The sequence below is a fragment of the Equus asinus genome, chromosome X, assembly GCF_041296235.1.
Source record: "Equus asinus isolate D_3611 breed Donkey chromosome X, EquAss-T2T_v2, whole genome shotgun sequence".
In the NCBI taxonomy this organism is placed as follows: Eukaryota; Metazoa; Chordata; class Mammalia; order Perissodactyla; family Equidae; genus Equus; species Equus asinus.
In genome coordinates, this window is record NC_091820.1 from 29,706,286 (window position 1) to 29,730,877 (window position 24,592).

General features: G+C 34.4%; 1 protein-coding gene across 2 annotated transcripts in view; it reads left to right on the forward strand.

Annotated features, from left to right (window-relative positions):
* CFAP47 (cilia and flagella associated protein 47) overlaps nucleotides 1–24,592 on the forward strand; it is a 423,199-nt gene that overhangs the window by 87,599 nt on the left and 311,008 nt on the right. For both annotated transcript variants that reach the window (XM_070502678.1, XM_070502679.1), the window contains exons 22-24: nucleotides 3,330–3,471; nucleotides 18,500–18,594; nucleotides 23,446–23,605. In XM_070502678.1, the coding sequence (XP_070358779.1) occupies nucleotides 3,330–3,471; nucleotides 18,500–18,594; nucleotides 23,446–23,605 (397 nt within the window). The remainder of the gene's footprint in view (nucleotides 1–3,329; nucleotides 3,472–18,499; nucleotides 18,595–23,445; nucleotides 23,606–24,592) is intronic.

Sequence of the window (24,592 nt, forward strand, 5' to 3'; positions counted from 1 at the left end):
CTATGAGCGTATTTAAGACAGTGAATTTAAAGTATTTGTCTCGTAAGTTTAGTGCCTGGGCTTCCTCTGGGATGGCTTCTGTCATTTTATTTTTTCCTTTGAATGGGCCGTGCTTTCTTGTTTCTTTGTATGCAAAGTGATTTTTTGTTGAGAACTGGATATTTGAACATTGTAATGTGGTAACTCTGGAAATCAAATTTTCTCTCCTTTTCCCAAGATTTACTGTTCTTGATTGTTGAAGGCTGCAGTCATTCATTTGGTTAGTGACTTTTCCAAATTATGTTTTGCAAAGCCCTTGCTGTGTGTGATCCCTAAAGTCTCTGTTCCTTTAGCTTATGTTCAGCTAATGTTTTGATAGAGATTTCCTTATGGATTGACTCTGTGCCAGTTCACTTATTCAGCAGTTAGCCAGGCCATTTATAACTCTATTCCAGCCTTTATTTCCTGATTGCACTTAGCCTAGAGATCAGACAAAGGTGATAGCTTAGTCTTCTCAGGTCTTTCCTGAGCACATGTCCTTCCCTGGGCATGCTTGTGGCTTCCTGAATGCCCCAATACACATGGGTGCTTTTGAATGCTCTAATTTCCCAAAGAAACTCTCTCTCCAGCTTTTCTTTCCAGGTTTTAAGCTGTGCTTGCATGTTTCAACCGTAATCTTTTGTCTCACGTGGCTCTAAGTTTTTGGTTTGCCTGACAATATTTTTGAGCAATGTCTACTGCTTTTCTGACCTGAGTGAGTTTGAGATCAGGTTAAAGAAAGACAGGCACCTTGCATCAGTCCTTCAGGTAGCCCCAGACAGGTTAGGACACACAAATACAATGATTTGTGAATAAGATCTGCTCTTTTCCATCCAAACCCAGTTACCGGGATGCAGGCTGCCGTCTTTAAGACCTCCACTGTGTCTGGAAGGGAGAGGCACAAGGGCAAGTAAAAATGCCACAAAGCTATCCTACTGTTTTTTAAGTTGTCTTTTTCTTGATTCAGTGTTCACTTCTTTGCTGTAAACCTTTGACTATTTTCCAGAGTTCAAAGTTGCTCCTGACAGCTTTTGCTTACTTTTCAATGTTTCTGTGGAGGGATGGGCATTTGGAACTGATTGTCCACCATTTGGCTGATGTCAGTCTCTCCTTTCATTGAGGTGTGGGCCCTAAACATCGAGATTGGTTCTTTTTCTTCTCCTTGATGCGCACTTGTGTTTTTATCAAGGCTGGAGCACAGTGTCTTCATTTTAAAGAGAAGGGCTAACGCTATATAATTGCCACGGTGCTATGAAGCTCTAAGTGTTCATTCTTCTATGACTCATCTGACTAGCTGCCTATATTGTTAATCTGTTTTAGATTTTGAAGCCAGATGTATAAAAATCAGAGCTAAGGGATTAGCTTTAACTTCTTTTCTTTATGCAGTTGTATAGCAAATATAAAAATCAATATAGAGAACAGTTCCTTCACCTCCCCTAAATTGTTCTTGTGCGTATTTGCAGTTAACCTGTCTCCCACCTCCAGTTCATGGCAAACACTGATCTCATTTTGTTTGTATAATTTTGCCTTTTCACTTATATATTACGTAAATGAAATCATAAGGTAGCTTGCCTTTTCAATCTGGTTTCTCTCATTTAGAATAATGCATTTAAAATTCACCCATATTATTATGTGTAACAGTAGTTCATTCTACTTTATTGTGGAAAAGTATTCTGTTATATAGATTGACTAAACTTTGTTATCCATTCACCATTTGGAGAGAATTTGGCTTGTTTTCAGGTTTTGGCAGTTATGAATAAGGCTACTATAAACATTTGCATGCAGATTTTTGTATGAATAAGTTTCCATTTCTCTTTGGTAAACACTCAAAGTTCTGAGTTCTGGGCCTTATGTTAAATATATATTTAATTTTCTAATAAACTGGAAAACTGTTTTCCAAAATGACTATAATATACTGCATCCTATCAGCAATGTGTGAATGTATTAGGTCCTCATGTTTTTACCAGCACTTGATAAGGTCATTTTTGTTTAAGCTGTTGCAATAGGTGCGAAATGTTATCTCCTGTGCTTTCAATTTGCATTTCCCTAATATCTGATGATGTTAAACATCCTTTCATGTGGCAATATGTCATAAGCGTATTTTCTTTTCTGAATTGACTTTTCAAATCTTTTACCTAGGTTTTCATTAGATACTTTATTTTTTAACTGATCTTTGTGTGTCCTTTATATCTTTTGGGTACAAGTTGGAATTTTTTTGTTAGAAATGTGTTTTGGATTGTAATTTGATTTTCTTAACATTGTCAAAACAAATGTTTTTAGTTTTGATAAAGCACAATTTAATCGTTTGTTCTTCTGGGATTATTGCATTTAAGAAGTCTTTGCCTAACCAAGGATCACAAAGATTTTTTTCCCATATTTTCTTCTACAAAGTTTTAGGTTTTATATTTAGGTCTTTGGTCCATTTTGAATTAATAAGAATTATTTTTTAAATTTATTTATTTTTAAGAATTCTTTTGGAACTCATGAAAAATGAGCCATCTTATTTTGAAAAAAATGTACTTTCAATGTCACAAGATAATTTTCTTTTTGAAACTGTCTTTTACTAACTGTTTGACTCAATCCATGATATCTCATTAGATCTCCAGAATTTATTCATCTTACATAGCTAAAACTTTGTACCCCTTAACCAACATGTCCCCATATCTCCGTCCTCCCAGCCCCTGGTAGCCACTATTCTATGCTCTGCTCCTATGAGTTTGACTATTTTAGATTTAGATTCCACACGTAAGTGAGGTATCATACATTGTTTGTCTTTCTGTGTCTGGTTTATTTCACTTACCATAATGTCCTTCAGGTCCATCCATGTTGTTGCAAATGGCAGGATGTACTTCTGTTTTTAAAGCTGAAAAATATTCCATTGTATGTGTATACCACATTTTCTTTATTCATCCTTTGGTAGACAGGTTCTTTCCATATCTTGACTATTGTGAATAATACTGCAATGAACATAGGAGTGTGAGTATCTCTTCGAGATCCTCATTTCATTTCCTTTGGATAAATACCCAGAAGTGAGATTGCTGGATAATATGGTAGTTCTGGTAACAACAGTGTAGTTTATACTTGAAATTTGCTAAGAGAATATCCTAAGTGTTCCCACCATAAAAAAAAAGAGAAAAGTAACTCTGTGAGGTGATGGATATGTTAATTAGCTTGAGTGTTGTGTTATTTCATTATGTATATATATATCAAGTCATCAAGTTGTACACTTTAAAAATATCCAATAAAAAATTATATCACAAATGTATTATAGCAAAAATAGTCACATGTGTAATGTATTTTTTCTCTGTCAGGTGGCAACTCATGCCTTTAGCATTCAAGTTCGAATTAATTTCTTCGAGGCTTCAAAACTTTACACTCAGTATTGTTTGTCAAATTCTCCTATGATTCCAAAGACGGTACCACTTATTCGACCGTGTTATGTTCAAGCTGCTGGTATGTAATACGAAACATTCATTTGATGTACATAAACCAAATATTTACACTTAAGCAACAAAAGTTTAAAAAAGCAGAATATGATATTTATTTTTTTAAAATAGAAATATTAGAAAGTAAGATCATGATATTGTTCCTGTGTGTCACTTAAATTGTGAGTCTTTGAGATTGAATTTTGATAAACGGCATGGATATAATCTCAGATAAGTGACCCTTGCTTAAAAAAATAGGACATGATTAAAAACAAAGGTCAGTTTAGTACTGTATTTATTGTGTGGGAAGTTTTTAAATGATTATATCAAAATATAAATTATTAAAATAAAATACATTAGATATAAAATGAAAGGATGAAATTTTATTTAGGAAATTTTTTTCCCCCCAAAGGGGTGGATTACTAAATGACTAAGTAAATGTAAAAAGGGATAAGTATATTAAAATTTTGAATTATTTGCTAAATATTTACTCGCTTTCTCTAAATATTAAAGCATAAAACTGATGCACTCTGCAAACCGTGCTTTTGACATCTTTGGCTTAGCATTTTCTTATATGTGCTTAAATATTTTTCATGAAAAGTTGAGTCTAGTCTATACTATATTATACTATATTTTGTTTTTATACTTCTGACATTGTTGTCATTAATAATAAAATAGTGATCAGTTAATAATTGCACCTGGCACCTAGTAAGAGAAGCTTTATTAAAGTAGCATCTTCAATGTAGAGATTTATTTCACTCTCATTTAAAATACAGAATTAGGAATTCCACAGCTGGTAGGGATGCTCCAGGAAGTTAGAGTTTTCTCCCTTGTTTTCAGATATCTTCTTAGGGAAAGAAAATAATCATTGTCTAATTTTGTTTTCTGAATTAGGTAAATTACTTTCTTGAAAAATAAAATAAAATTTACTTATTTGAAAATTAAAAATTAATATATCATCATTAAGGGAAATTGGAAAATATAGAAACACAGAAAACATCATCTGGAATGTGAATATTAGGAACATGCTATTGTTAATATTTTTGCATCTTTCTCTTTTTTTATATAATTTGCTTTTATTAGTTTACTTTTTAATGTATTTGTGATCTTATTGACTATATTATATTAATCTGTTCACTCTTAATAGAAACTTTTATTTGGATGTTATAGACGCTTATTAATATTATAAATTAGCACTGATAACTATTGCGGAATATTTAATCGGTAAGTGTGTCTTATAGATTACTGAAGTATAATCGTAAGCATCTAGATTGTTTCCTTTATTTTCTTGTTAATATAAATATTGCAATAGTGAACATTTTTGTGTCTAATACTTTTTCTCTAATTTGATTTTTTTGAAAGTGAGATTCTCTGAATTGGCTGCGTTCCTTCTAAAGTCTGTACATGTCAAAGCTCTTGATGGATTTTGTAAAAGGGCTTTTGTAAAGAGTTCTGCTGTTTTACTCTCCTCCAGTGTAAATTCTAACCAGCACTGAATTAAAGAAATCGGATATCTTTCTATGTGATTAAAAATACATCATTTCAATTTTCATCTCTTTCATTGCTCACGGGGATTAAAATTTTCTATCTTTGCTATTAATTATATATTTCTTATGTAAATAATCTGTTCATGAACTTTGCCTTTATCACTGAACTTTTGTATTTGTCTGATAGGTGTCAGTAGTCTCTTTATTTATATTATTTTTTTCATATTTACTGTGAATGTTTTCTAAGATTTGTTGTTTGTCTCTAGTTTTATTCATTTTTCAATAGACTTTTAAAATAATTTTATAGTGAAATCTAGCTATCATTTCCTCTGTGATTTCTAACATTCCTTTAAAGATTATGTTACCGAACCAGATTTGTTTTTGCCCATCGCCCAGAAAGCCGAACACCGAGACGATGAGATTGTGGCAGAGAGAGGGTTTTAATCACAAGGCAGCCAAGTGAGGAAGTGGAAGAATCAGTTTCAAATCTGCTTCCCCAAAAATGGGAACTCAGGGCTATTTATGGGGTAGGGGGCAAGGTAGTCTGAAGTATAGAGATGGATGAGTGGAGGTGAAGGAAGGTGAGGTAATTGATGATCTGCGCAGGTGTAGTCAAACTTTATGCCTCTTCATAGGACGAATGTTCACAAAATGGTGGCGTTAGCATGATCTGAGGGTGGAGTTTTTAGCCTCTTGATGTCAAAAGGTCACTTATCGGACAACTATGTGGACCGGGTGGATGGGTTGGTGGTCTCAGCCAGCCTGAACTGGACAAAGGGATCCTAATTCCTGAAAAACAGCTCAAAAACCCATTTCCATGGTGACCCAGGTTCCAGGGAGACATTATGTAGAGGAACCTAGTGGAAGTCGGGTAGCATATTGCCTAAATGGCACAGTTAACAATGGGTGGGTAACAACTAAAAACTATTATCATAAATTGCAAAAAAACAAAAAATCTTTAGTTACTATCTACCTAATCACTACTGTTTACTGGTTTCAGTTAGCTCATCTTCCCCATCTACAAGATTGATAGATATGTAATCGTGGGGTTTTTTTTTTGTATTTTTAATAGTTTAAAATTTTTATGGTTCAACAATTATTATACTTAGTTTCTAAAAAATATTATTGTATTTCCACAAAGGGTTAAAATGTCAAAGCAGACAGTTATATAACTTACCAACACCAAAGTTTCCTAAAGATTCCAATGATACAAGTAAACTCAGGCAGAGATGTAACATTTCTTCCTGTTGAAGTTGGCATCCATGAGACACAGCTTCCAAATTGTCCCTTTCTTCCTCCCTAGGATGTGTTTTGGTTTTGAATTAACAGATGACTTTCGAATGACGTTTTTAGAAACCTTCTTCTCAAAGGATGACGTTTTTGTTTGGAGTTGCCATTTTTGTACCCTTTAATATTACACAGATGGGAAATGCCTTTGATGAATTCCCATTCTCCTACCATCAATGCCCCATAAATCCATAAATTTCAGATATTTTTGGTTGGCCATACGGACAGATAATGTATGTCAAAGACCTTCTTTGTATAAGTTCACTGGTTAATACCATTTTTATGTTTACAAGGAGATCTTGTCAACTCCATTATTCCCTCAGCCATCACCTCAGTAGGAGGATGATGTCTCAGTAGGAGGCTCACAAGCCTGCTGTTGTCTCTTTACTCCCAAATTACATGCATTCATTTTCAAATTAAAATAGTGCTAACCCAGGGGCCGGCCCCGTGGCTGAGTGGTTAAGTTCATGTGCTCCCATTGCGGTGGCCCAGGGTTTCCCTGGTTTGAATCCTGGGCGCGGACATGGCACCACTCCTCAGGCCATGCTGAGGCAGTGTCCCACATGTCACAACTAGAAGGGCCCACAACTAAAAATACACAACTGTGTACCAGGGGGCTTTGGGGAGAAAAAGCAAAAATAAAAAAAGAAATATAGTGCTAACCCAGAATTGTAATCCATTCTCTCTCTCCTCCTCAAGGCTTATCCTGTGCCCAGAGGCAATGACTTTCCTCGTTTCCTCGTTAATTATCTAATGAAAACACTTATTTAATGACAAGCACCTTCACTCACTTGAAACTCTAATTCTTCTTATCCATTTTCCTAATATAATTATACCTTAAATTTCAATTAAAATTTTTATCAGAGATTTAATTATTATGACAATATGTTGTTGCTTGTTGACGAAGTGGTGTATCATGCATCATTGTTTTAGTTCCTTTCTTTCAACTTTTTGGTTTTTGGTGGAGTTAATAATTACTTAATTGTCATTAGATATTTGACTAAATCCTCCCATGCCGTAAAGCTCTATAATATACTTGTCAAGACAGTGTTGCATATAGTCTAGCCTGTCAGATAATATGTCCTGTCTTCTGATTCTCTTGAAGCAGCTCTCCTAGAGCACGTCAGCCTCCTGCTCCACCGTGGACTAGATGCTTTCTTTGTCCATGAGAGAACTTTTGTCGGAGACTTCCCTTCGCTGTAATTGTGGGCATTCCTTTTGATTCTTTTCTGTTCTTTTCTGAATCTCCTGTTTCTTCAATCCCTTGCCTTCCTATTTCTTGGTTTACTTCATTATTTTGGTACATTTCATCTTCCAGGAGCTTCTGAAGAAAGTGTGCAAGGGAGTTAGTTTTTGAGAATTTCCATGTCTGACAGCATGGAAATTTGTTTTTCCTCCTACACTGGAACAATAGTTTGGTTGAATATGGAATTCTAGATTGAGAAAATTTTCTTTCAAAATTTTGGAGGTATTATCATTATCTTCTAAATTCCATTGTTGCATTTAGAAGTCTGATGCCATTCTTCTTTCCCATCCATTATATATGGCCCAGTGTTTCCCCTTTAGAAGCTTTTAGAAACTTCTCTTTATCCCTGGTACTCCATTACTTCATGCTGATGATTTTGGTGTGAATCTTTCATTTTTGCCATTGTCCTAAGTTCTTGTGGACTCTTTCAGTCTGGAAACTCATGTCCTACAGTTCTATAAAATTTTCATAAATTATTTCCTTGAAAAGTCCCCTCCTACCATTTTCTATGTTTCTCTCTCTCAGACTCCTATTGGTTGGATTTTGTACCTGCTGGATTATATGGTATATATATATTTTATATATATTATGTATATTTTTGTTGTCTTCTATATTCTCATTTATTGTCCTTTTCCTCATCTTTTTGTTGTACTTCCCAGGATATTTTTCTTACTTGACTTTTTTATGTCTTAAAAAATTATTTTGACAGTATTAAACTAACAAGAGTTCTTAACTTTTTTCTGATCATTTCTTTACTTATAGACTTTTAAAATGAAAACAATACTTTTTACCTCTAATTATACTATGATAATTTCTTTGAAATTTTCTTATATGACTACATTGTCTCAATTTTTGCTGAATTATTTTTCCCTTATATCTGTCTCCTTCATGTTGAGGAGTTCCTTAAGTGTTTGTTGACGCTTGCATATTCTCTCATGTTTATTAGTGAGTCTCACGATGCTGGTTTCAGCACCCACTATCGTATCATTGCCTGACCATCTGTAGCCAATAAATGTTTTAATTCAGGGGAACCAAAATGTTAGTCTGTAAGACTTTAATCTTGGGCAGTTCAGTTTCTCCAGAAAATGGTTCTCTAACAATCTGTGTTGGGGAGAATGTAACTTCTTTCTATAAATGAAATAGAAATCTCTAAATGGTAAAGTAACATGCCAAAATAATGCTTTTAATGTTTTTTTAATGTTTTAAAATCTATTATTTTCACTGATTATCCCCAATTTCCAGTTTTCGAATGGGCAGACCATCTTAGATATGCCACTTTCTGCATACGTGCCATAGCATCTTCTTTTCTGGGATTTCTTATGACAAGTTTTGGGAGTGACACAACGAGGAACACTAGCTACACATTTCTCCTATCCCACGTGTCCTGATGCCCTCCTAAAGCATCCATTAACTCCAGTGGTATAATAAAAGGATATGATATGAATTTTTAAGGTCAGAAATTAGTTTCTTTCCAGGTACTTATATTTCCCAAAGCTTGTAAGACTCTTGAGTTTTTGTTAAAGATTACAAAGGGCTCCAAGGTAAGTTTCAAAAAGTATAGGTTTTGAATTTTGGTTTCTGGTGCAGCATGTAAGAAGCTTGGAAGTCACCAGTCCATCCTAACAACAAGTGAAAAAACTGAAAAAACTGAAAGATCAACAAATCTTCTTAGATATATAAGAGAAGTGAGGTCACAGGGCAAACTGCTGCCCTCAAAATTGGAGAGACTGATAGATGAATACAGAGAATCACAAATTACAGTGATGGAACAGAAACCCATAAGCAGAAGCCACTGCAGGTGTCAATGCCTGGGTAAGGAGCCCTGGACTGTAATTGATCCATTGCCGGAGGCTCAGCCTGGACAAATCTGAGAGAGAAAATCTCCAGGGGGACCCAGTCATGAAGGGCCCCAAAACTTGTTTGAATTTTACCTCCAGAAGCTTGACCTGGTTCTCTCAGTGAATATCAAAGAAAAATCCCCCTTGTGATTTTGGCAGGGGGAGGGAAAAGGAATCATTTTGAAATGTGCCAGAGCATTCTGTTCTGCTTAAAAAGGTTTGTCTTCAGGAGAAATTATTTAACCAGATCCTGTCCTGCTGGGGTTTAATCAGAGCCTAACTGACCTTGGAGAAGGGAAATATCCATCTTCAGTTCTCTCTAACCTTGTATGTGGGAGGGGCCAGCCTGGTGGCACAGCAGTTAAGTTAGCAGGTTCCACTTCTCGGCGGCCCGGGGTTTGCCGGTTCGGATCCCTGGTGTGGACATGGCACCGCTTGGCACACCATGCTGTGGTAGGCATCCCACATATAAAGTAGAGGAAGATGGGCACGGATATTAGCTCAGGGCCAGGCTTCCTCAGCAAAAAGAGGAGGACTGGCAGTAGTTAGCTCAGGGCTAATCTTCCTCAAAAAAAAAAAAAACCTTCTATGTGGGAGAAGAGAAATAACTAACTCCAGTCCATTCTAGCCATCCAGTTCGAAATTGGGGGTGGGGGATACTGAGAAGTTCATAGTGAAGTTCGTAGTCTAGAGACACAGGCTTACTAAAAGACTGAGATCTAATCATAGGATTATAGAATGTTCCCCTCCCCCCACACTTTACCAGCACATTACTAAAGGTCTATTTATAGCAGTTCCTTTTGCCCAGTACATCATGTCCAGGTGTTGAGAAAAAATTACAAGACATACTGAAAGGTGAAAAGCACAGCTGGAAAAGACAGAATCAGCATCAAAATCATACTCAGATATGGCATGGGTGTTGGAATTATCACATTGGGAATTTGAAACAGCTATGATTAATATGCTTAGGGCTCTAATGGATGAAGTAGACGGCATGAAAGAACAGATGGGCAATGTAAGCAGAAAGATGGAAATTCTAGGAAAGATCTTAAAAAATGCTAGAGATTAAAAATACTGGAACAGAAATGAAGAATGTCTTTGATGGGATATTAGTAGACTGGACATGCTGGACACGGCTGAGGAAAGAATCTCTGAGCTTGAGGATATCTCAATAGAAACCTCAAAAAAAAAGGCAAAGATAAGACTGAAAAAAATGAATAGACTATCCAAGAACTGTGGGACACCTACAAGATGTGTGACATATGCATAATAGGAATACCAGAAGGAGAAGAAGGAGAAAGGAACAGAAGAAATATTTGAAACAATAATGACTGAGATTTTCCCCCAAATTAATGTCAGACACCAAACTACAGATCTAAGAAGTTCAGGGAATACCAAGCAGGACGAGTGCCAAAGAAACTACACCTAGGCGTATCATTTTCAAACTACAGAAAATCAAAGATTAGAAAAAAATCCTGAAATAGTCCAGAGTTAAAAAACACCTCACCTGTAGTGGAACAAAAATAAGAATTACATCTGACTTATCCTCAGAAACCATGCAAGCAAGAAGAGAATGGAGTGGAATATATAATGCTGAGAGACAGAAAAACACCAACTTAGAATTCTGTACCTTGAAATTATACTTCAAAAGTAAAGGAGAAATAAAGACTTTCTCAGAAAAACAAAAATTGAGGGAATTTGTTGTCAGTAGACCTGCAGGAAATATTAAAAGAAGTTCTTTAGAGAGAAGGAAAATGATACACTTGGGAAACTTGGGTCTGCACAAAGAAAGGAAGAGCATTGGAGACAAAATAAATGAAAGTAAAATAAAGACTTTTATTTTTCTTATTCTTAACTGCTCTAACATTTAACTTTGTTCAATGTAATAATAGCAACAGTGTATTCATATATATATACTAATGTATGCTTATATGTAAGTGAAATTAATGACCATGAAACAAGGTGTGAGAGGGAAGAATTTGAAGTCTTTTGTTATTATAAGGCCTTCGCACTACCCATGGAGTGGTACAGTGTGACTTGAAAGTGGAGTTGGATTAGTTGTAAATATATATTGCAAGATCTAGAGCAATCACTAAAAAGGGTAAAAAAAAAAGTGTAATAGAAATGCTAAGAGAGGAGAAAAATGGAACACTCAAAACCAAAAAGACAGAAAAGAGTGGGAAAAAAATAGGAACAAAGAACAAGGGCAACAAATAGAAAACAGTAATAAATATGATAAATATTAATCCAGCTATATCAGTAATCACTTTAATGTCAGTGGTCTAAATGCACCAATTAAAAGAGCTTGTCAGAGTGGGTCAAAAACAACTGTATGTTGTTTACAAGAAACCCACTTTAAGTATAAACACATATAGATTAAAAATAAGTGGATGGAGAAACAAATACAGTGCTAACACATATCAAAAGAAAACAGGAGCGGCTATATTAATTTGAAACAGAGCAGACTTCAGACCGAAGAAAGATATCAGGGATAAAGAAGGGCATTACATTATGATAGAGAGGTCACTACTCCAAGAAGACATAACAATCCTCAACATGCTTGCATCTAACAACAAAGCATCAAAACATGTCAGGCATAAACTGATAGAACTACAGGGAGAAATAGATTAATTCACTATTACAGCTGGAGAGTTCAACACCCCTCTATCAGAAATGGACAGGTCCAGCAGGTAACAATCAGTATGGACATAGTTGAACTCATCAAAACCATCTATCAACTGTATATTATGAACATCTATAGACTACTTCATCCAAAAACAGCAGAATACACATTTTTCTCACATGGAACACACCAAGATACACCACTTTCTGGGCCATAAAACTCACTTTAACACATTTAAAAGAATAGAAATCATATAATGTGTGCTCTCACATCACAGTGAAATTAAACTAGAAACTATCAATAACAGAGAGAGAGCTGGAAAATCCCAAAATACTTGGAGATTTAACAGCATGCTTCTTAATAACACATGGATCAATGAAGAAATCTCAAGAGAAATTTAAAAAGATTTTGAACTAAGTGAAAACAAAAACACAACTTACCAAAATGTGATGGATGAAATGAAAGAGTGCTTAGAGGAAATTTATAACATTGACTATATCTGTTAGGAAAGAAGAAATCTAAAATCAATAATCTAAGCTTCCACCTTAAGAAACTAGAAAAAGATCAAATTAAATCCAAAGAAAGCAGAAGAAAAGAAATAATAAAAATTAGAGCAGAAGTCAATGAAATTTGAAACCACAAATCAATAGAGTAAATCAGTGAAACCAAAAACTGGTTATTTGAAATGATCGACAAAATTGAGGTAACGTTGGTTTATAACATTATATAAATTTCAAGTGTCCATTGTTATATCTTTATTTCTGTGTTGACTACATCAGGTTCACTGCCCAAAGACTACCTTCCCTCACCACGCACATGTGCCTACTCACCCGTTTCACCCTCTTCCAGCCCTGCTTCCCCTCTGGGGACCAGCAATCTAATCACTGTATCTATCTGTTTGTTTGTTGTTGTTGTTGTTTTTAGCTTCTGTTCATGAGTGAGATCATACCATCTTTGACTTTCTCCATCTGACTTATTTCGCATAACATAATACCCTCAAGTTCTATCCATGTTGTTGCAAATGGCAAGATTTCGTCTTTTTTTATGGTTGAGTAGTATTCCATTGTATACATATACCACATCATCTTTACCCATTTGTCCCTTGATGGGCATTTAGGTTGTTTCCAAGTCTTGGCTATTATGAATAATGCTGCAATGAGCATAGGGATGCATATATCTTTACGCATTTGTATTTTCATGTTGTTTGGATAAATAACCAGCAGTGGAATAGCTGGATCATATGCTAGTTCTATTCTTAATTTTTTACGGAATCTCCACACTGTTTTCCATAGTGGCTGCACAAGTTTGCACTCCCACCAGCAGTGTATGAGAGTTCCCTTTTCTCCACAACTTCTCCAACGCTTGTTATTTCTTGTCTTGTTAATTATAGCATTTCTGACGGGCGTGAGGTCATATCTCATTGAAGTATTGATTTGCATTTCCCTAATAATTAGTGATGTTAAACATCTTTCCATGTACCTGTTGGCCATCTGTATATCTTTGGAAAAATATCTGTTCAGATCTTTTACCCATTGTTTAATTTGGTTGTTTGTTTTTTCTGTTGTTGAGATGTATTAGTTCTTTATATATTTTGGGTATTACCCCTTATCAGACATATGGTTTGCAAATATCTTCTCCCAATTGTTAGGTTGTCTTTTCATTTTTTTGATGATTTCCTTTGCTATGCAGGTTTTTAGTTTGATGTAGTCCCAATTGTTTATTTATTCTTTTGTTTCCCTTGCCTTGTCATACATGGTATTCGAAAATATGCTGCTAAGACCGATGTCAAAGACCATACTACCTATGCTTTCTTCTAGAAGTTTTGTGGTTTCAAGTCTTACATTCAAGTCTTTAATCCATTTTGAGTTAATTTTTGTGTATGGTGTAAGATAATGGTCTACTTTCATTCTTTTGCATGTGGCTGTCCAGTTTTCCCAACACGATTTATTGAGGAGACTCTCCTTTCTGCATTGTATGTTCTTGGCTCCCTTGTTGAAAATTAGCTGTCCATAGATGTGTGGGTTTATTTCTGAGCTCTTCATTCTGTTCCACTGATCTGAGTGTCTGTTTTTGTGCCAGTACCATGTTGTTTTGGTTACTATAGCTTTGTAGTATATTTTGAAATCAGGGAGTGTAATACCTCCAGCTTTATTTTTTTTTCCTCAAGATTCCTTTGGCTATTCAGGATCTTTTGTTGTTTCATATAAATTTTAGGATTCTTTGTTCTATTTCCGTGAAATATGTGGTTGGAACTTTGATAGAGATTGCATTGAATCAGTAGATTGCTTTAGGATGTATGGATGTTTTAACTGTTAATTGTTCCAATCCAAGAGCATGGAATATCTTTCCTTTCATTGTGTCTTCTTCAGTTTCTTTCAACAATGTTTCATAGTTTTCAGTGTATAGGTCTTTCACCTCTTTTGTTAAAATTATTCCTAGATATTTTATTCCTTTAGTTGCAATTGTAAATGGGATTGTATTTTTAACTTCTCTTTCTGCTCCTGTGTTGTTAGTCTATAGGAATGCAACTGATTTTTGTATGTTGATTTTGTATCCTGCAAATTTACCATATTCGTTTATGATTTCTAATAGTTTTTGGTGGATTCTTTAGGATTTTGTATGTATAAAATCATGTCATCTTCAAATAGTGACAGTTTAACTTCTTCCCTTCCAATTTGGGTCCCTTTTATTTCTTTTTCTTGCCTGATTGCTCTGGATATGACTTCCAATACTGTGTTAAATAAGAGTGGTGAAAGTAAACATCCTTGTCTGGTTCCTGTTCTTAAAGGGATAGCTTTCAGTTTTTCTCCATTGAGCATGATATTAGCTGTGGGTTTGTCATATGTGGCCTTTATTATCTTGAGGTACTTTCGTTTTATACCCATTTTATTCAGTTTTTATCATAAATGGATGTTCTATCTTGTCAAGTGCTTTCTCTGCTTCTGTTGAGATGATCATATGATTTTTATTCTTCATTTTGTTAATGTGGTATATCACGTTGATTTATTTGTGGATGTTGAACCATCCCTGCATCCCTGGAATAAATCTCACTTGATCATGGTGCATGATCTTTTTAATGTAATGTTGTATTCTATTTGCTAGTATTTTCTTGAGGATTTTTGCATCCATCTTCATCAGTGATATTGGCCTGTAATTTTCTTTTTTTGTGTCGTCCTTGTCTGGTTTTGGTATCAGGTTAATATTGACCTCATAGAATGAGTTATAAAACTATCTCTCCTCTTCAATTTTTTGAAGGAGTTTGAGAAGGATAGGTATTAATCTTCTTTGAATATTTGGTAGAATTCAACAGGGAAGCTGTCTGGTCCTGGGCTTGTAATTTTGGAAGGTTTTTGATTACTGTTTCAATCTCCTTACTGGTGATTGGTCTATCCAAATTCTCTGTTTCTTCTTGATTCAGTTTTGGAAGGTTATGATTCTAATAATTTATCCACTTCTTGATTATCCAGTTTGTTGGTGTATAGCTTTTCATTGTGTTCTCTTAGAATCTTTTGTATTTCTGCAGTGTCCCTTGTAATTTCTCCTGTTTCATTTCTGATTTTACTTATTTGAGGCTTCTCTCATTTTTTTCTTGGTGAGTCTAGCTCAAGGCTTGACAATTTTATTTATCTTTCCAAATAACGAGCTCTTAGTTTCATTGATTTTTTTCTATTTTATTTTTAGTCTCTATTTCATTTATTTCTGCTCTGATTTTTATTATTTCCTTCATTCTACTGATTTTGGGCTTTGTTTGTTCTCCTTTTTACAGTTCCTTTATGTTCACTATTAGATTGTTTATTTGGGATTTTTCTTGTTTGTTGAGGTAGGCCTGTATTGCTGTAAACTTCCCTCTTAGAACTGCTTTTGCTGTATCCCATAAATTTTGGCGTGTAAGATTTTCATTTTCATTTGTCTCCAGGTATTGTTTGCTTTCTCCTTTGGTTTCTTCATTGATCCAGTAGTTGTTCAGTAGCATTTTGTTTAATCTCCATATATTTGTGGCTTTTCTAGTTTTCTTTTTTTGAAATTAAGTAGAAAATACTATTTAATGTCAACAGTATTTGGGTGCCAATGTAGCACCCAAAAAGATGAAATACTTATGTATAAATCTAAGAAAATATTTATGAGATCTATATGAGGAACACTACAAAACTCTAATGAAAGATATCAAAGAAGAATTAAATAAATGGAGCAATGTTGCATGTCTGTGCATAGGAAGACTCAATATTTTCAAGATGGCAGCTCTTCCCAACTTGATCTACAGACTCAGTGTAATCCCAACCAAAATCTCAGTAAGTTATTTTGTGGATATTGACAGACAGATTGATTCAAAGTTTGTATGGAAAGGGAAAAGACCCACAATGGCCAACACACTATTGAAAGAGAAGAACAAAGTTGGAGGACGGACACTATCTGATTTCAAGACTTACTACAAAGGTACAGTAATCAAGAGAGTTTAATATCAGCAAAAATACAGACAAATAGGTCAATGGAACAGAAAAGAGAGCCCAGAAATAGACGCACATAAACATAGTCAACTGATCTTTGACAGAGGAGTAGATACAATACAACTCAGAAAAGATGCTGTTTTCAAAAATTGATGTTGAACAACTAGACATCCACAAGCAAAAAAACGAATCTGGACATAGACCTTATACTCTTCACTCAAATTAACTCAAAATGGATCATAAACCTAAATTTAAAATGCAAAAATATGAAACTCTTAGAAGATATCCTAGGAAGAAATCTAGATGACCTTGGGTTTGACAATGACATTTTAGGTAGAACAAAGGCAAGATCCATGAAAGAATTGATGAACTGGATTTCAGTAAAATTAAAAATTTCTGCTCTGCAAAAGACACTGTCAAAAGACTAAAAAGATAAACCACTGGCTGGGATAAATATTTGCAAAAGACATATCTGATAAGGCATTGCCATCCAAAATACACAGAGAACCCTTAGAAACTCAACAATAAGCAAAAAAACAATTAAAAAATGGGCCAAAGATCTGAACATAAACGTCACCAAAGAGGATATACAGATGGCAAATAAACATATGAAAAAATCCTCCACATCATATGTCATCAGGGAAATGCAAGTTAAAGCAGCAGTAAGATAGTACGATACACCTATTGGAATGGCCAAAATCCAGAACACTGACAACACTAAATGCTGGAGAAGATGTGGAACAACAGAAACTGATGGGAATGCAGTTGCTGGTGAGATTGCATTGCTGATAGCAATGATAAAATGAGACTGCTATGGTGGAAGATAGTTGGGCATTTGGTGGTTTCTTACAACACTAAACATACTCTTACCATATGGTACAGGAAATCGTGCTCCTTGGTATTTTCCCAAAGGAGTTGAAAACTTATGTCCACACAAAAATCCGCACACGAGTGTTTATGGCAGCTTTGTTAATAATTGCTAAAACTTGGAAGCAACCAAAATGCTGTTCAGTGGTGAATGGATAAATAGACTGTGGTGCATCCAGACAGGGGAATATTATTCAGTGCTAAAACCAAATGAGCTATCAAGTCCTTGATACAGATCCCGTGGACTTTAAATGTATATTACTAAGTGAAAGAAGCCAATCTCAAAATGCTACATACTGTATCATTTTAACTGTATGACTTTCTGGAAAAGGCAAAACTATGGAGACAGTAAAATGATTAGTGGTTTCTGAGGACTGTGGGGAGAGAAAGATAAATAGGCAGACGAGAGAGGATTTTTAGAGCGGTGAGTCTCCTCTGTATCATACTATGATGATGCATACATGTGGTTATACATATGTTCAAACCCATAGTGTGTACCGCACCACAAGTGATCCCTAATTGTAACAGTGGACTTGGGTTATAATGGTGTGTCCTTGTGGGTTAATCAACTGTAATAAATATACCACCATGGTAGAGGATGTTGATAGTGGAGGGGACTATGCATGTGTGAGGGCAAGGGGGTCTTTGGGAATTCTCTACACTTTCTGCTCAACTTTTCTGTGAATCTAAAATTGCTCTTAAAAAATAAATCTGGTATTAAAAACTGTAGGATTTTCCAGGAGGTAGTATCTTCTCTAGTGTATTGTTACGGATTGTGCCATTCCTAATCTTCAATAGAATAGCCGTTTTCACCATAAAGCTTTCTTGTTTCATGTATGAAATGTTATATGGTATGCTGTCTATATATTTTCCCTTTATTCTCATGTTTTTTCTTTTATATTCCTCTATTTTTTTTTTCACTTGTGCATTGGTCAAACTCTAGTATGGAGATCAGTTTAACTTTGTTTACTTTTTTCTCAGCTCAATATTTAGTATATTTTATATTCTTTGATTGTCTCAAGGGTAATTTTTCTATTTTACTTGTAATTAATTAACATTAAAAATGAAAAATTGGAACTTTATAAATGTGATAAACCAAGGTATTCTAGAAATGTTTTAAAATGAAATTTTGTTTTCTGGCTAGGAATATAAAAAATAGAAAAAACGTATTTTTTACTGTTTCACGTTGAAAAGTATGGTAAGAATTATCTATGAGCTTATATCTATTAATATTTTATCAGTGTATTTACTTCCCTCTCATAGTACTTCAAGCACCAGTGAGATTGTCCAGCACTGATTTTATTTTTGAAATCCCAGTACATACTATGGATCCTAAAAAGAAGGTCACAAAAACTCAGGTATGTATAGAGAACTGGTGCAGTTTCAACTGTTTTAGTTTATTGAGTTGATTATTTTGAAGCATGTGTTGTAAGAATACTTTCATTTTGAGAGAGCTTGCATATATATATATTGTATTTCTCAAGTAATGGTCAAAGCATACAAACACATATAAAGCCATTTATTTTATATATGTATATATTTAATAAGACTATTCAAAATAGTTTAAATAGAATTAAATTATCCCTCTCTCCTTGTATAAATGGAAGCTATGATTAAAATTAATGTAAAATATGTTCCATACAGGTAAGGAAATGTGGTAAGAGGCAATAATAAAAATGGAAAATGTCCATGTATATTATAAAGTGACTTCTATGATAACCTGATTTTTTCCTGCTAGATATCTCTGCTTCTCTTCTAATTATGAATCCATCTAGAGAGAAAAAAACGAGAGACGTGCGTAAGAAGAAAGCTCATGTGTACATTGTAGAGATTTGTATTTGTAGTTCCCCTTTTCTGTCTTATATATTGCTTTTCCTACAATCAATTTTGAACCTCTGTAGTTTTGTAGAAAATTATGTGGAGAAAATATTTAATATCACATTCATAAAATAATAGCAGAGTGCTATATGAAATTAGAGGTAGAGAACAATAAAGGACCTCTTCTGAAATTAAAATGTGACTGTTTCAAGCAAAAATAGTCAGTAAAACTTCTTTTTTTAATTGAAATAGCTAGTTTTATTTTTTTAATTTTAGGCATTGTGATAGGTGTGTGATAGTATCTCATTGTGGTTTTAATTTACATTTCCCTAATTACTAATGATGTTAAAAACATTTTGTCATGTGTTCATTTGCTATATATGTATATCCTTTTTTATTTTTATTTTTTTATTTCAGTAACATTGGGTTGTAACATTATATAACTTTCAGATGTACATCATAATATATTTCGAATTGTAGTCAGTAAGACTTCTAACTGTAATGTGACTTCAGGTGTGCAGAAGGCCTTGTATGTGGGGCTAGAAAGGAAGCTTTAGTGAAGTGAATTGGATTGAGTTCTAGAGAAAAACAATCCCTTCATAAATGTGGGATTAGTTAAATCACTGAAATTTTATTCAGTTGGTATGATAAAAGATGATCTGGACAATAAAAGCCTTCTCTCTTGAGTGGCAAAGGAATCACATTGACCCCACAGAAAAGGAAATGTGACTCTAATACACTGCTTGGATTTGCCATGAATAATATTTACAGAGTCAGAATAAAATGTATAATACAGAGAAGTCTCAATATGTTTATGGAGCATAATTAAAATGTGATCATATGTAATGTATTATATATAAAATGACGTGTATAATATGTACAACATGTATGTGAAGGTTAAGTTGACAGGAGAGTTGGAAATGGTAGAAAAAAGAGGAGTGAAATTTGTCTTACATAGTTGGTAATTAAAGGGAGTTGTCTAAAGTTGACAGAAAAAGAACTAGAGATATAAATATATCACTTAAAGTTACCAGGTGACTAATGAAAGAATTAAGAGAGTATAAATATCCAAAATGGGGAGGTGAGAGGAGTGGAGGTAGTGCAAATGAGAGAAATCCTTGTCTTTACTAGTGGGCAATCAAGAGGCAGTATCTGAATCTGATAAATCATGAAATAGCCATGTGGTAGTCAAAATTATGGCCCCCAAAGTTGTCCAAATCCTGATCCTCAGAATTTGTGAATACACTACTTTATGTTGCAAAAGATACTTGGCTGATGTGTAATGTGATTAAGATTAAGGACCCTGAACAAGGGAGATTATCCTAGATTTTCTGGGTGGTCCCAGTCTACTCACAAGAGTAGTTGAAACCAGAGAACCTTTCCTGACTGTGATCAGAAGAAGGGCAGAGAGATGCGATGTTGCTGGATTTGAAGACAGTGGAAGGGGGGCCGCCAGCCAAAGAATGTGTCTGACCTCTAGAAACTGAGAATGGCAGGGAAACACATTCTTCCCTAGAGCCTCCAGAAAGTCTCATAGTTCCTTCTAACGCCTCCGTCTTAGTCCAGTGTCATCTGTGTTGAACTTCTAACCTACAACAATGTAATATAATCAATTTGTGTTATTTAAACCTCTGCATTTGTGGTAATTTGTTATGGCAGCAATAAAAAACCTAAAGGAAGCCATATCAGCATTGCATTTAGAATAAGGCTCTAACTATTAGAGAAAATCCAAATCAGAATTGGCTAAAATTGGTTGCTTCTGGAAAGCAGAACTGTTGATGAGGAGGAGTTGAGTTGGGACAACTGTTTTTTATAAGCGTTTTTGAACTTTCTGTGTAAGCTGTGTACATGTATCATTTTGATAAAATTGTAAAAAAATAACACAGTACTACACATACTAAACAAACTAAACAATGTTCCTCTATAGTTGACTGTGTCAGTTCTAATCTTAGGATAGGATATGGAAATGGATAGTATTTTAGAGATCTTACACCATTTGCTCAATTTCAGAATGAGAAAAATGAGGCATTCAAATAGCCAGTACGATTTTGTGCCCACCTTCTGTTTTAAAAGATGTTTTATTTATAAGATGCAAATAAACTTTGTTATAAAAGACACAAATATTAGCACTAAATAGATGTTCAAGTACTTAGAGACATTAGGAGTAAAACCAACTCTTTTTTTTATGCTAAATATTTTAAATCAATCATACTTTAGAAAGAAACAAAGTACATTATTTTGTTGGGGTGACCATTGCATGGATCATTCTGTACTCTTCAGATTTTTGAAGAGTAAAGTTAATAGAAAACCTGGTTGAAGGTTTTCATTTTAATAGTAGGTTGTGCTGGAAAGATGAGTCTGTACACAACTTTTGCCCATAGCCCCCAGATTTACCAAAACGTTACAAAGACAGTGCAGAGGGTTGCTGTATACTTTTGACACAACTTTCCGTAATGGTAACACCTTATACAACCATAGAACATTTTTCAAAACTAAGAAATGAGCATTAGTACAATATTATTAACTAACAACAGGTTCTCTTCGAATTTCACTGGGTTTTCACTAATGTCTTTTTACTGTCCCAGAGTCCAATCCAGGATTCCATATTGCATTTACTCTCCTCTGTCATGTGACAGGCCCTCAGTGTTGCTAATTTTTATATGACTTTGACAATTTTAAAAAGGGTACTGGTCTGGCATTTTTTTCAGAATGTTCTTTAGCTTTGGTTTATCTGATGCTTTCCATCTGACTAGACTGAGCTCTTATTTTCTATGGGTTTTAGGGAAGAATGTCAGGGAGGTGGAATGTCCTTTTTGTCACATCATGTGAAGGGAGTCCCTGATATTAACATGACTTATCACTGGTTTTATATACCAGATTTCTTCACTGTAAACCTGGAGAAACTATTTTTCCCTTTCCACACCCTATACGTTGGAAGTGAGTCGTCAGTTTTAGCCCACACTCAACAGATAGGGGGTTAAGCTCCACCTTCTGGATGAGGGGAGTTTACATATATTATTTGCAATTTTTCTGTAAGAAAGATTATTCTTTCCCTCCATTTATTTTTTATTTTATTACTTAAAATATCAGTATGGGCTTACATACATTTATTTTATACTTTCAGTTATAATCCAATATTACATTGTTTTGCTGCTAAAATTGTTTCAGTTTGGCCGTTAGGAGCTCTTTTAGACTGGCTCTTTGACATACTCCTATCATGATCTTTGAGCATTCTCTTACTTTCTGGCACTACAAAATGGTCTAGGATTGTCTTTTACTTTACTTGTTCCAGCTCTAGAATCAGTATTTTCTCTGAGAAACCCCAGTACTTTTTATGGGAGAATGGTATTTAGAAACCACCATCTGTGCACTAGGTTTGCTAGCTGCTAATGGAGGGTCACGTGTTCTAGGCCCTTTTGGCAAATAGAGTGAGGAAATATTTGTATGTGTGCCAACCTGTGAATACACATAGAATTACCTCTCTATTATCTATCTAGCTATCAATCTATCTATGCATCTATCTCTAAACATGAGTTCAGACTGATATCTCTGACTCTAACCCAGCACCACAAGGTTCATTCCAGTCTCTTCCTTCCTCATGTTTAACTCCTTTCTCTTACAATGAGAAATCTGGCTGTCTTATTTACAATCTGTTTACCTATTGTATGACCCTAGTATACTAGTAAAGAAGTTTCAGAATTTTTAACCTGTAGCACATTAGAATTGCTAAAACATTTACCACTAGAGTACAGTGTTTATAAAGAGTAACTTTTTGTCGTTAGCTTTATAGTTTCCAGTCAAAGCAGTCTTCCGAAGTTACTTTGGCCACTCCCCCCTACACTCACTAACTTCAGTAAGATTGTTTCATACATTTTTAATACAGTTTGTCATAGTCTACAATCCATCCTGTGATCTCCAACATCTTGGTTGATGTTTTAAATTTTTATTCATTTACGTTCACTCTTTGTAGTATACAGTTCTATGGGTTTTAAAAAATGTATAGAATAACTGATCTACCACTTCAATACCATAATAACATTATAAGGAATTGCCAAACTGTTTTCCAAAGTGACTGTGCTATTTTGGATTCTCACAAGCATGAATGAAGGCTCTTGTTACTCTTGCATCCTTGCTAGCTAGCATAATATTTTGCTATTTTTATTTTACCTCTATCCTTTGTCTACTTTTCCTAGTTAATAGGCTCTGAACATATTTGGATACCCTTTTGTTTGCCTAACATTTCTTTTAAAACATTTTACCTATGATTACCACTTTTAATGGCTTCACTTTGTGTATAGGCCCATCAAGTTGTTATGTAATACAAACTAAATTTTATATTGCACATCATAATGTTTATAATTTTTTTCTTTTATTTCTTTTTGTATGAATAGGATCTTATCTTACATAATACTTCAAAAAAAGCTGTGGCATGGACTTTGGATATTAGTAATACTGGCAAACTTTTCCGAGACGGCACATTCAAGTTCAGTGTACTGAAGGGGGTTTTGCAAGCACATGAAGAGTGTAATGTTTCCATAAGTTTTTGTCCAAGTAAGTACTTTTCCTTATATTTGTTGTTGATATTTGAATTTATCCTTCCATGTTATTTTATTTTATGATGTATACAAAAGTTTAGAATTTTTATTATATGTTCTTAAAACTCTTTCAAGAAGTTTATCACTAAGTTTTGTGATAACCATCCTCAAAAGTGGCTCCCAGTGATCCTCACCTCCTGGTGTTCATGCCCTTGAATAGTCCCCTCCCACATCAAATAGGGCTGACATGTGACCCATGGGATATTATGGGTGTGACGGTGTGTGACTTCCAAGGCTAGGTCAGAAAAGGCGTTGCAACATCTGGTTTGTACTCTTGGAATGCTTGCTTTGGGGGAAGTTGGCCACCTTGTCTATCTATATTTCCACTTCTTTTTTGACTGTTTTTTATTACATCAACTTTGTTGTACCTTTTTATAATTGCTATGACAAATTTTCTATCATTAAACATCTATTACAAGAATTCTTGGTAATTCTTACACATTTACTTTTTGAAATGAACTCTAGATTATTTTTTTCTAGTTTCTAGAAGAAGGCATGTAATTGAGTTTTTCCTTTCAAAGAATAGCATATTTTTCCAGTAATTAAAGTTTTATTTTATATGCATCATTATTGTGCATGAGATTTTTTTCCATTATTCTTTTTAGTTAACCATCACTGTGTGAAAAGAATATACCTATATTTTATCTGGCACTTGGCTCCTGGACTGAACTTCTCTGGTTAGAAATGGAAGTTTACAAATATTATTCTCTATAGCTTTCTAAGTACATAGTTTATAATCTAAAATCATGGTAACTAATAAATTTGTCTCTTCATTTACGATATTTATGCCTTTTCTCTTCCTCCTCCCTCTTATCCTCCTCCTGAATCTGTTAATACAATGTTGTTACATTGCTTTACAATTGTTACTGCAGTCTGTCTGAATGTGTTACTACAATGGCAGTTTCTTAAAATTTTCTTGACTCCAATAGTTTTTCTCTGTATA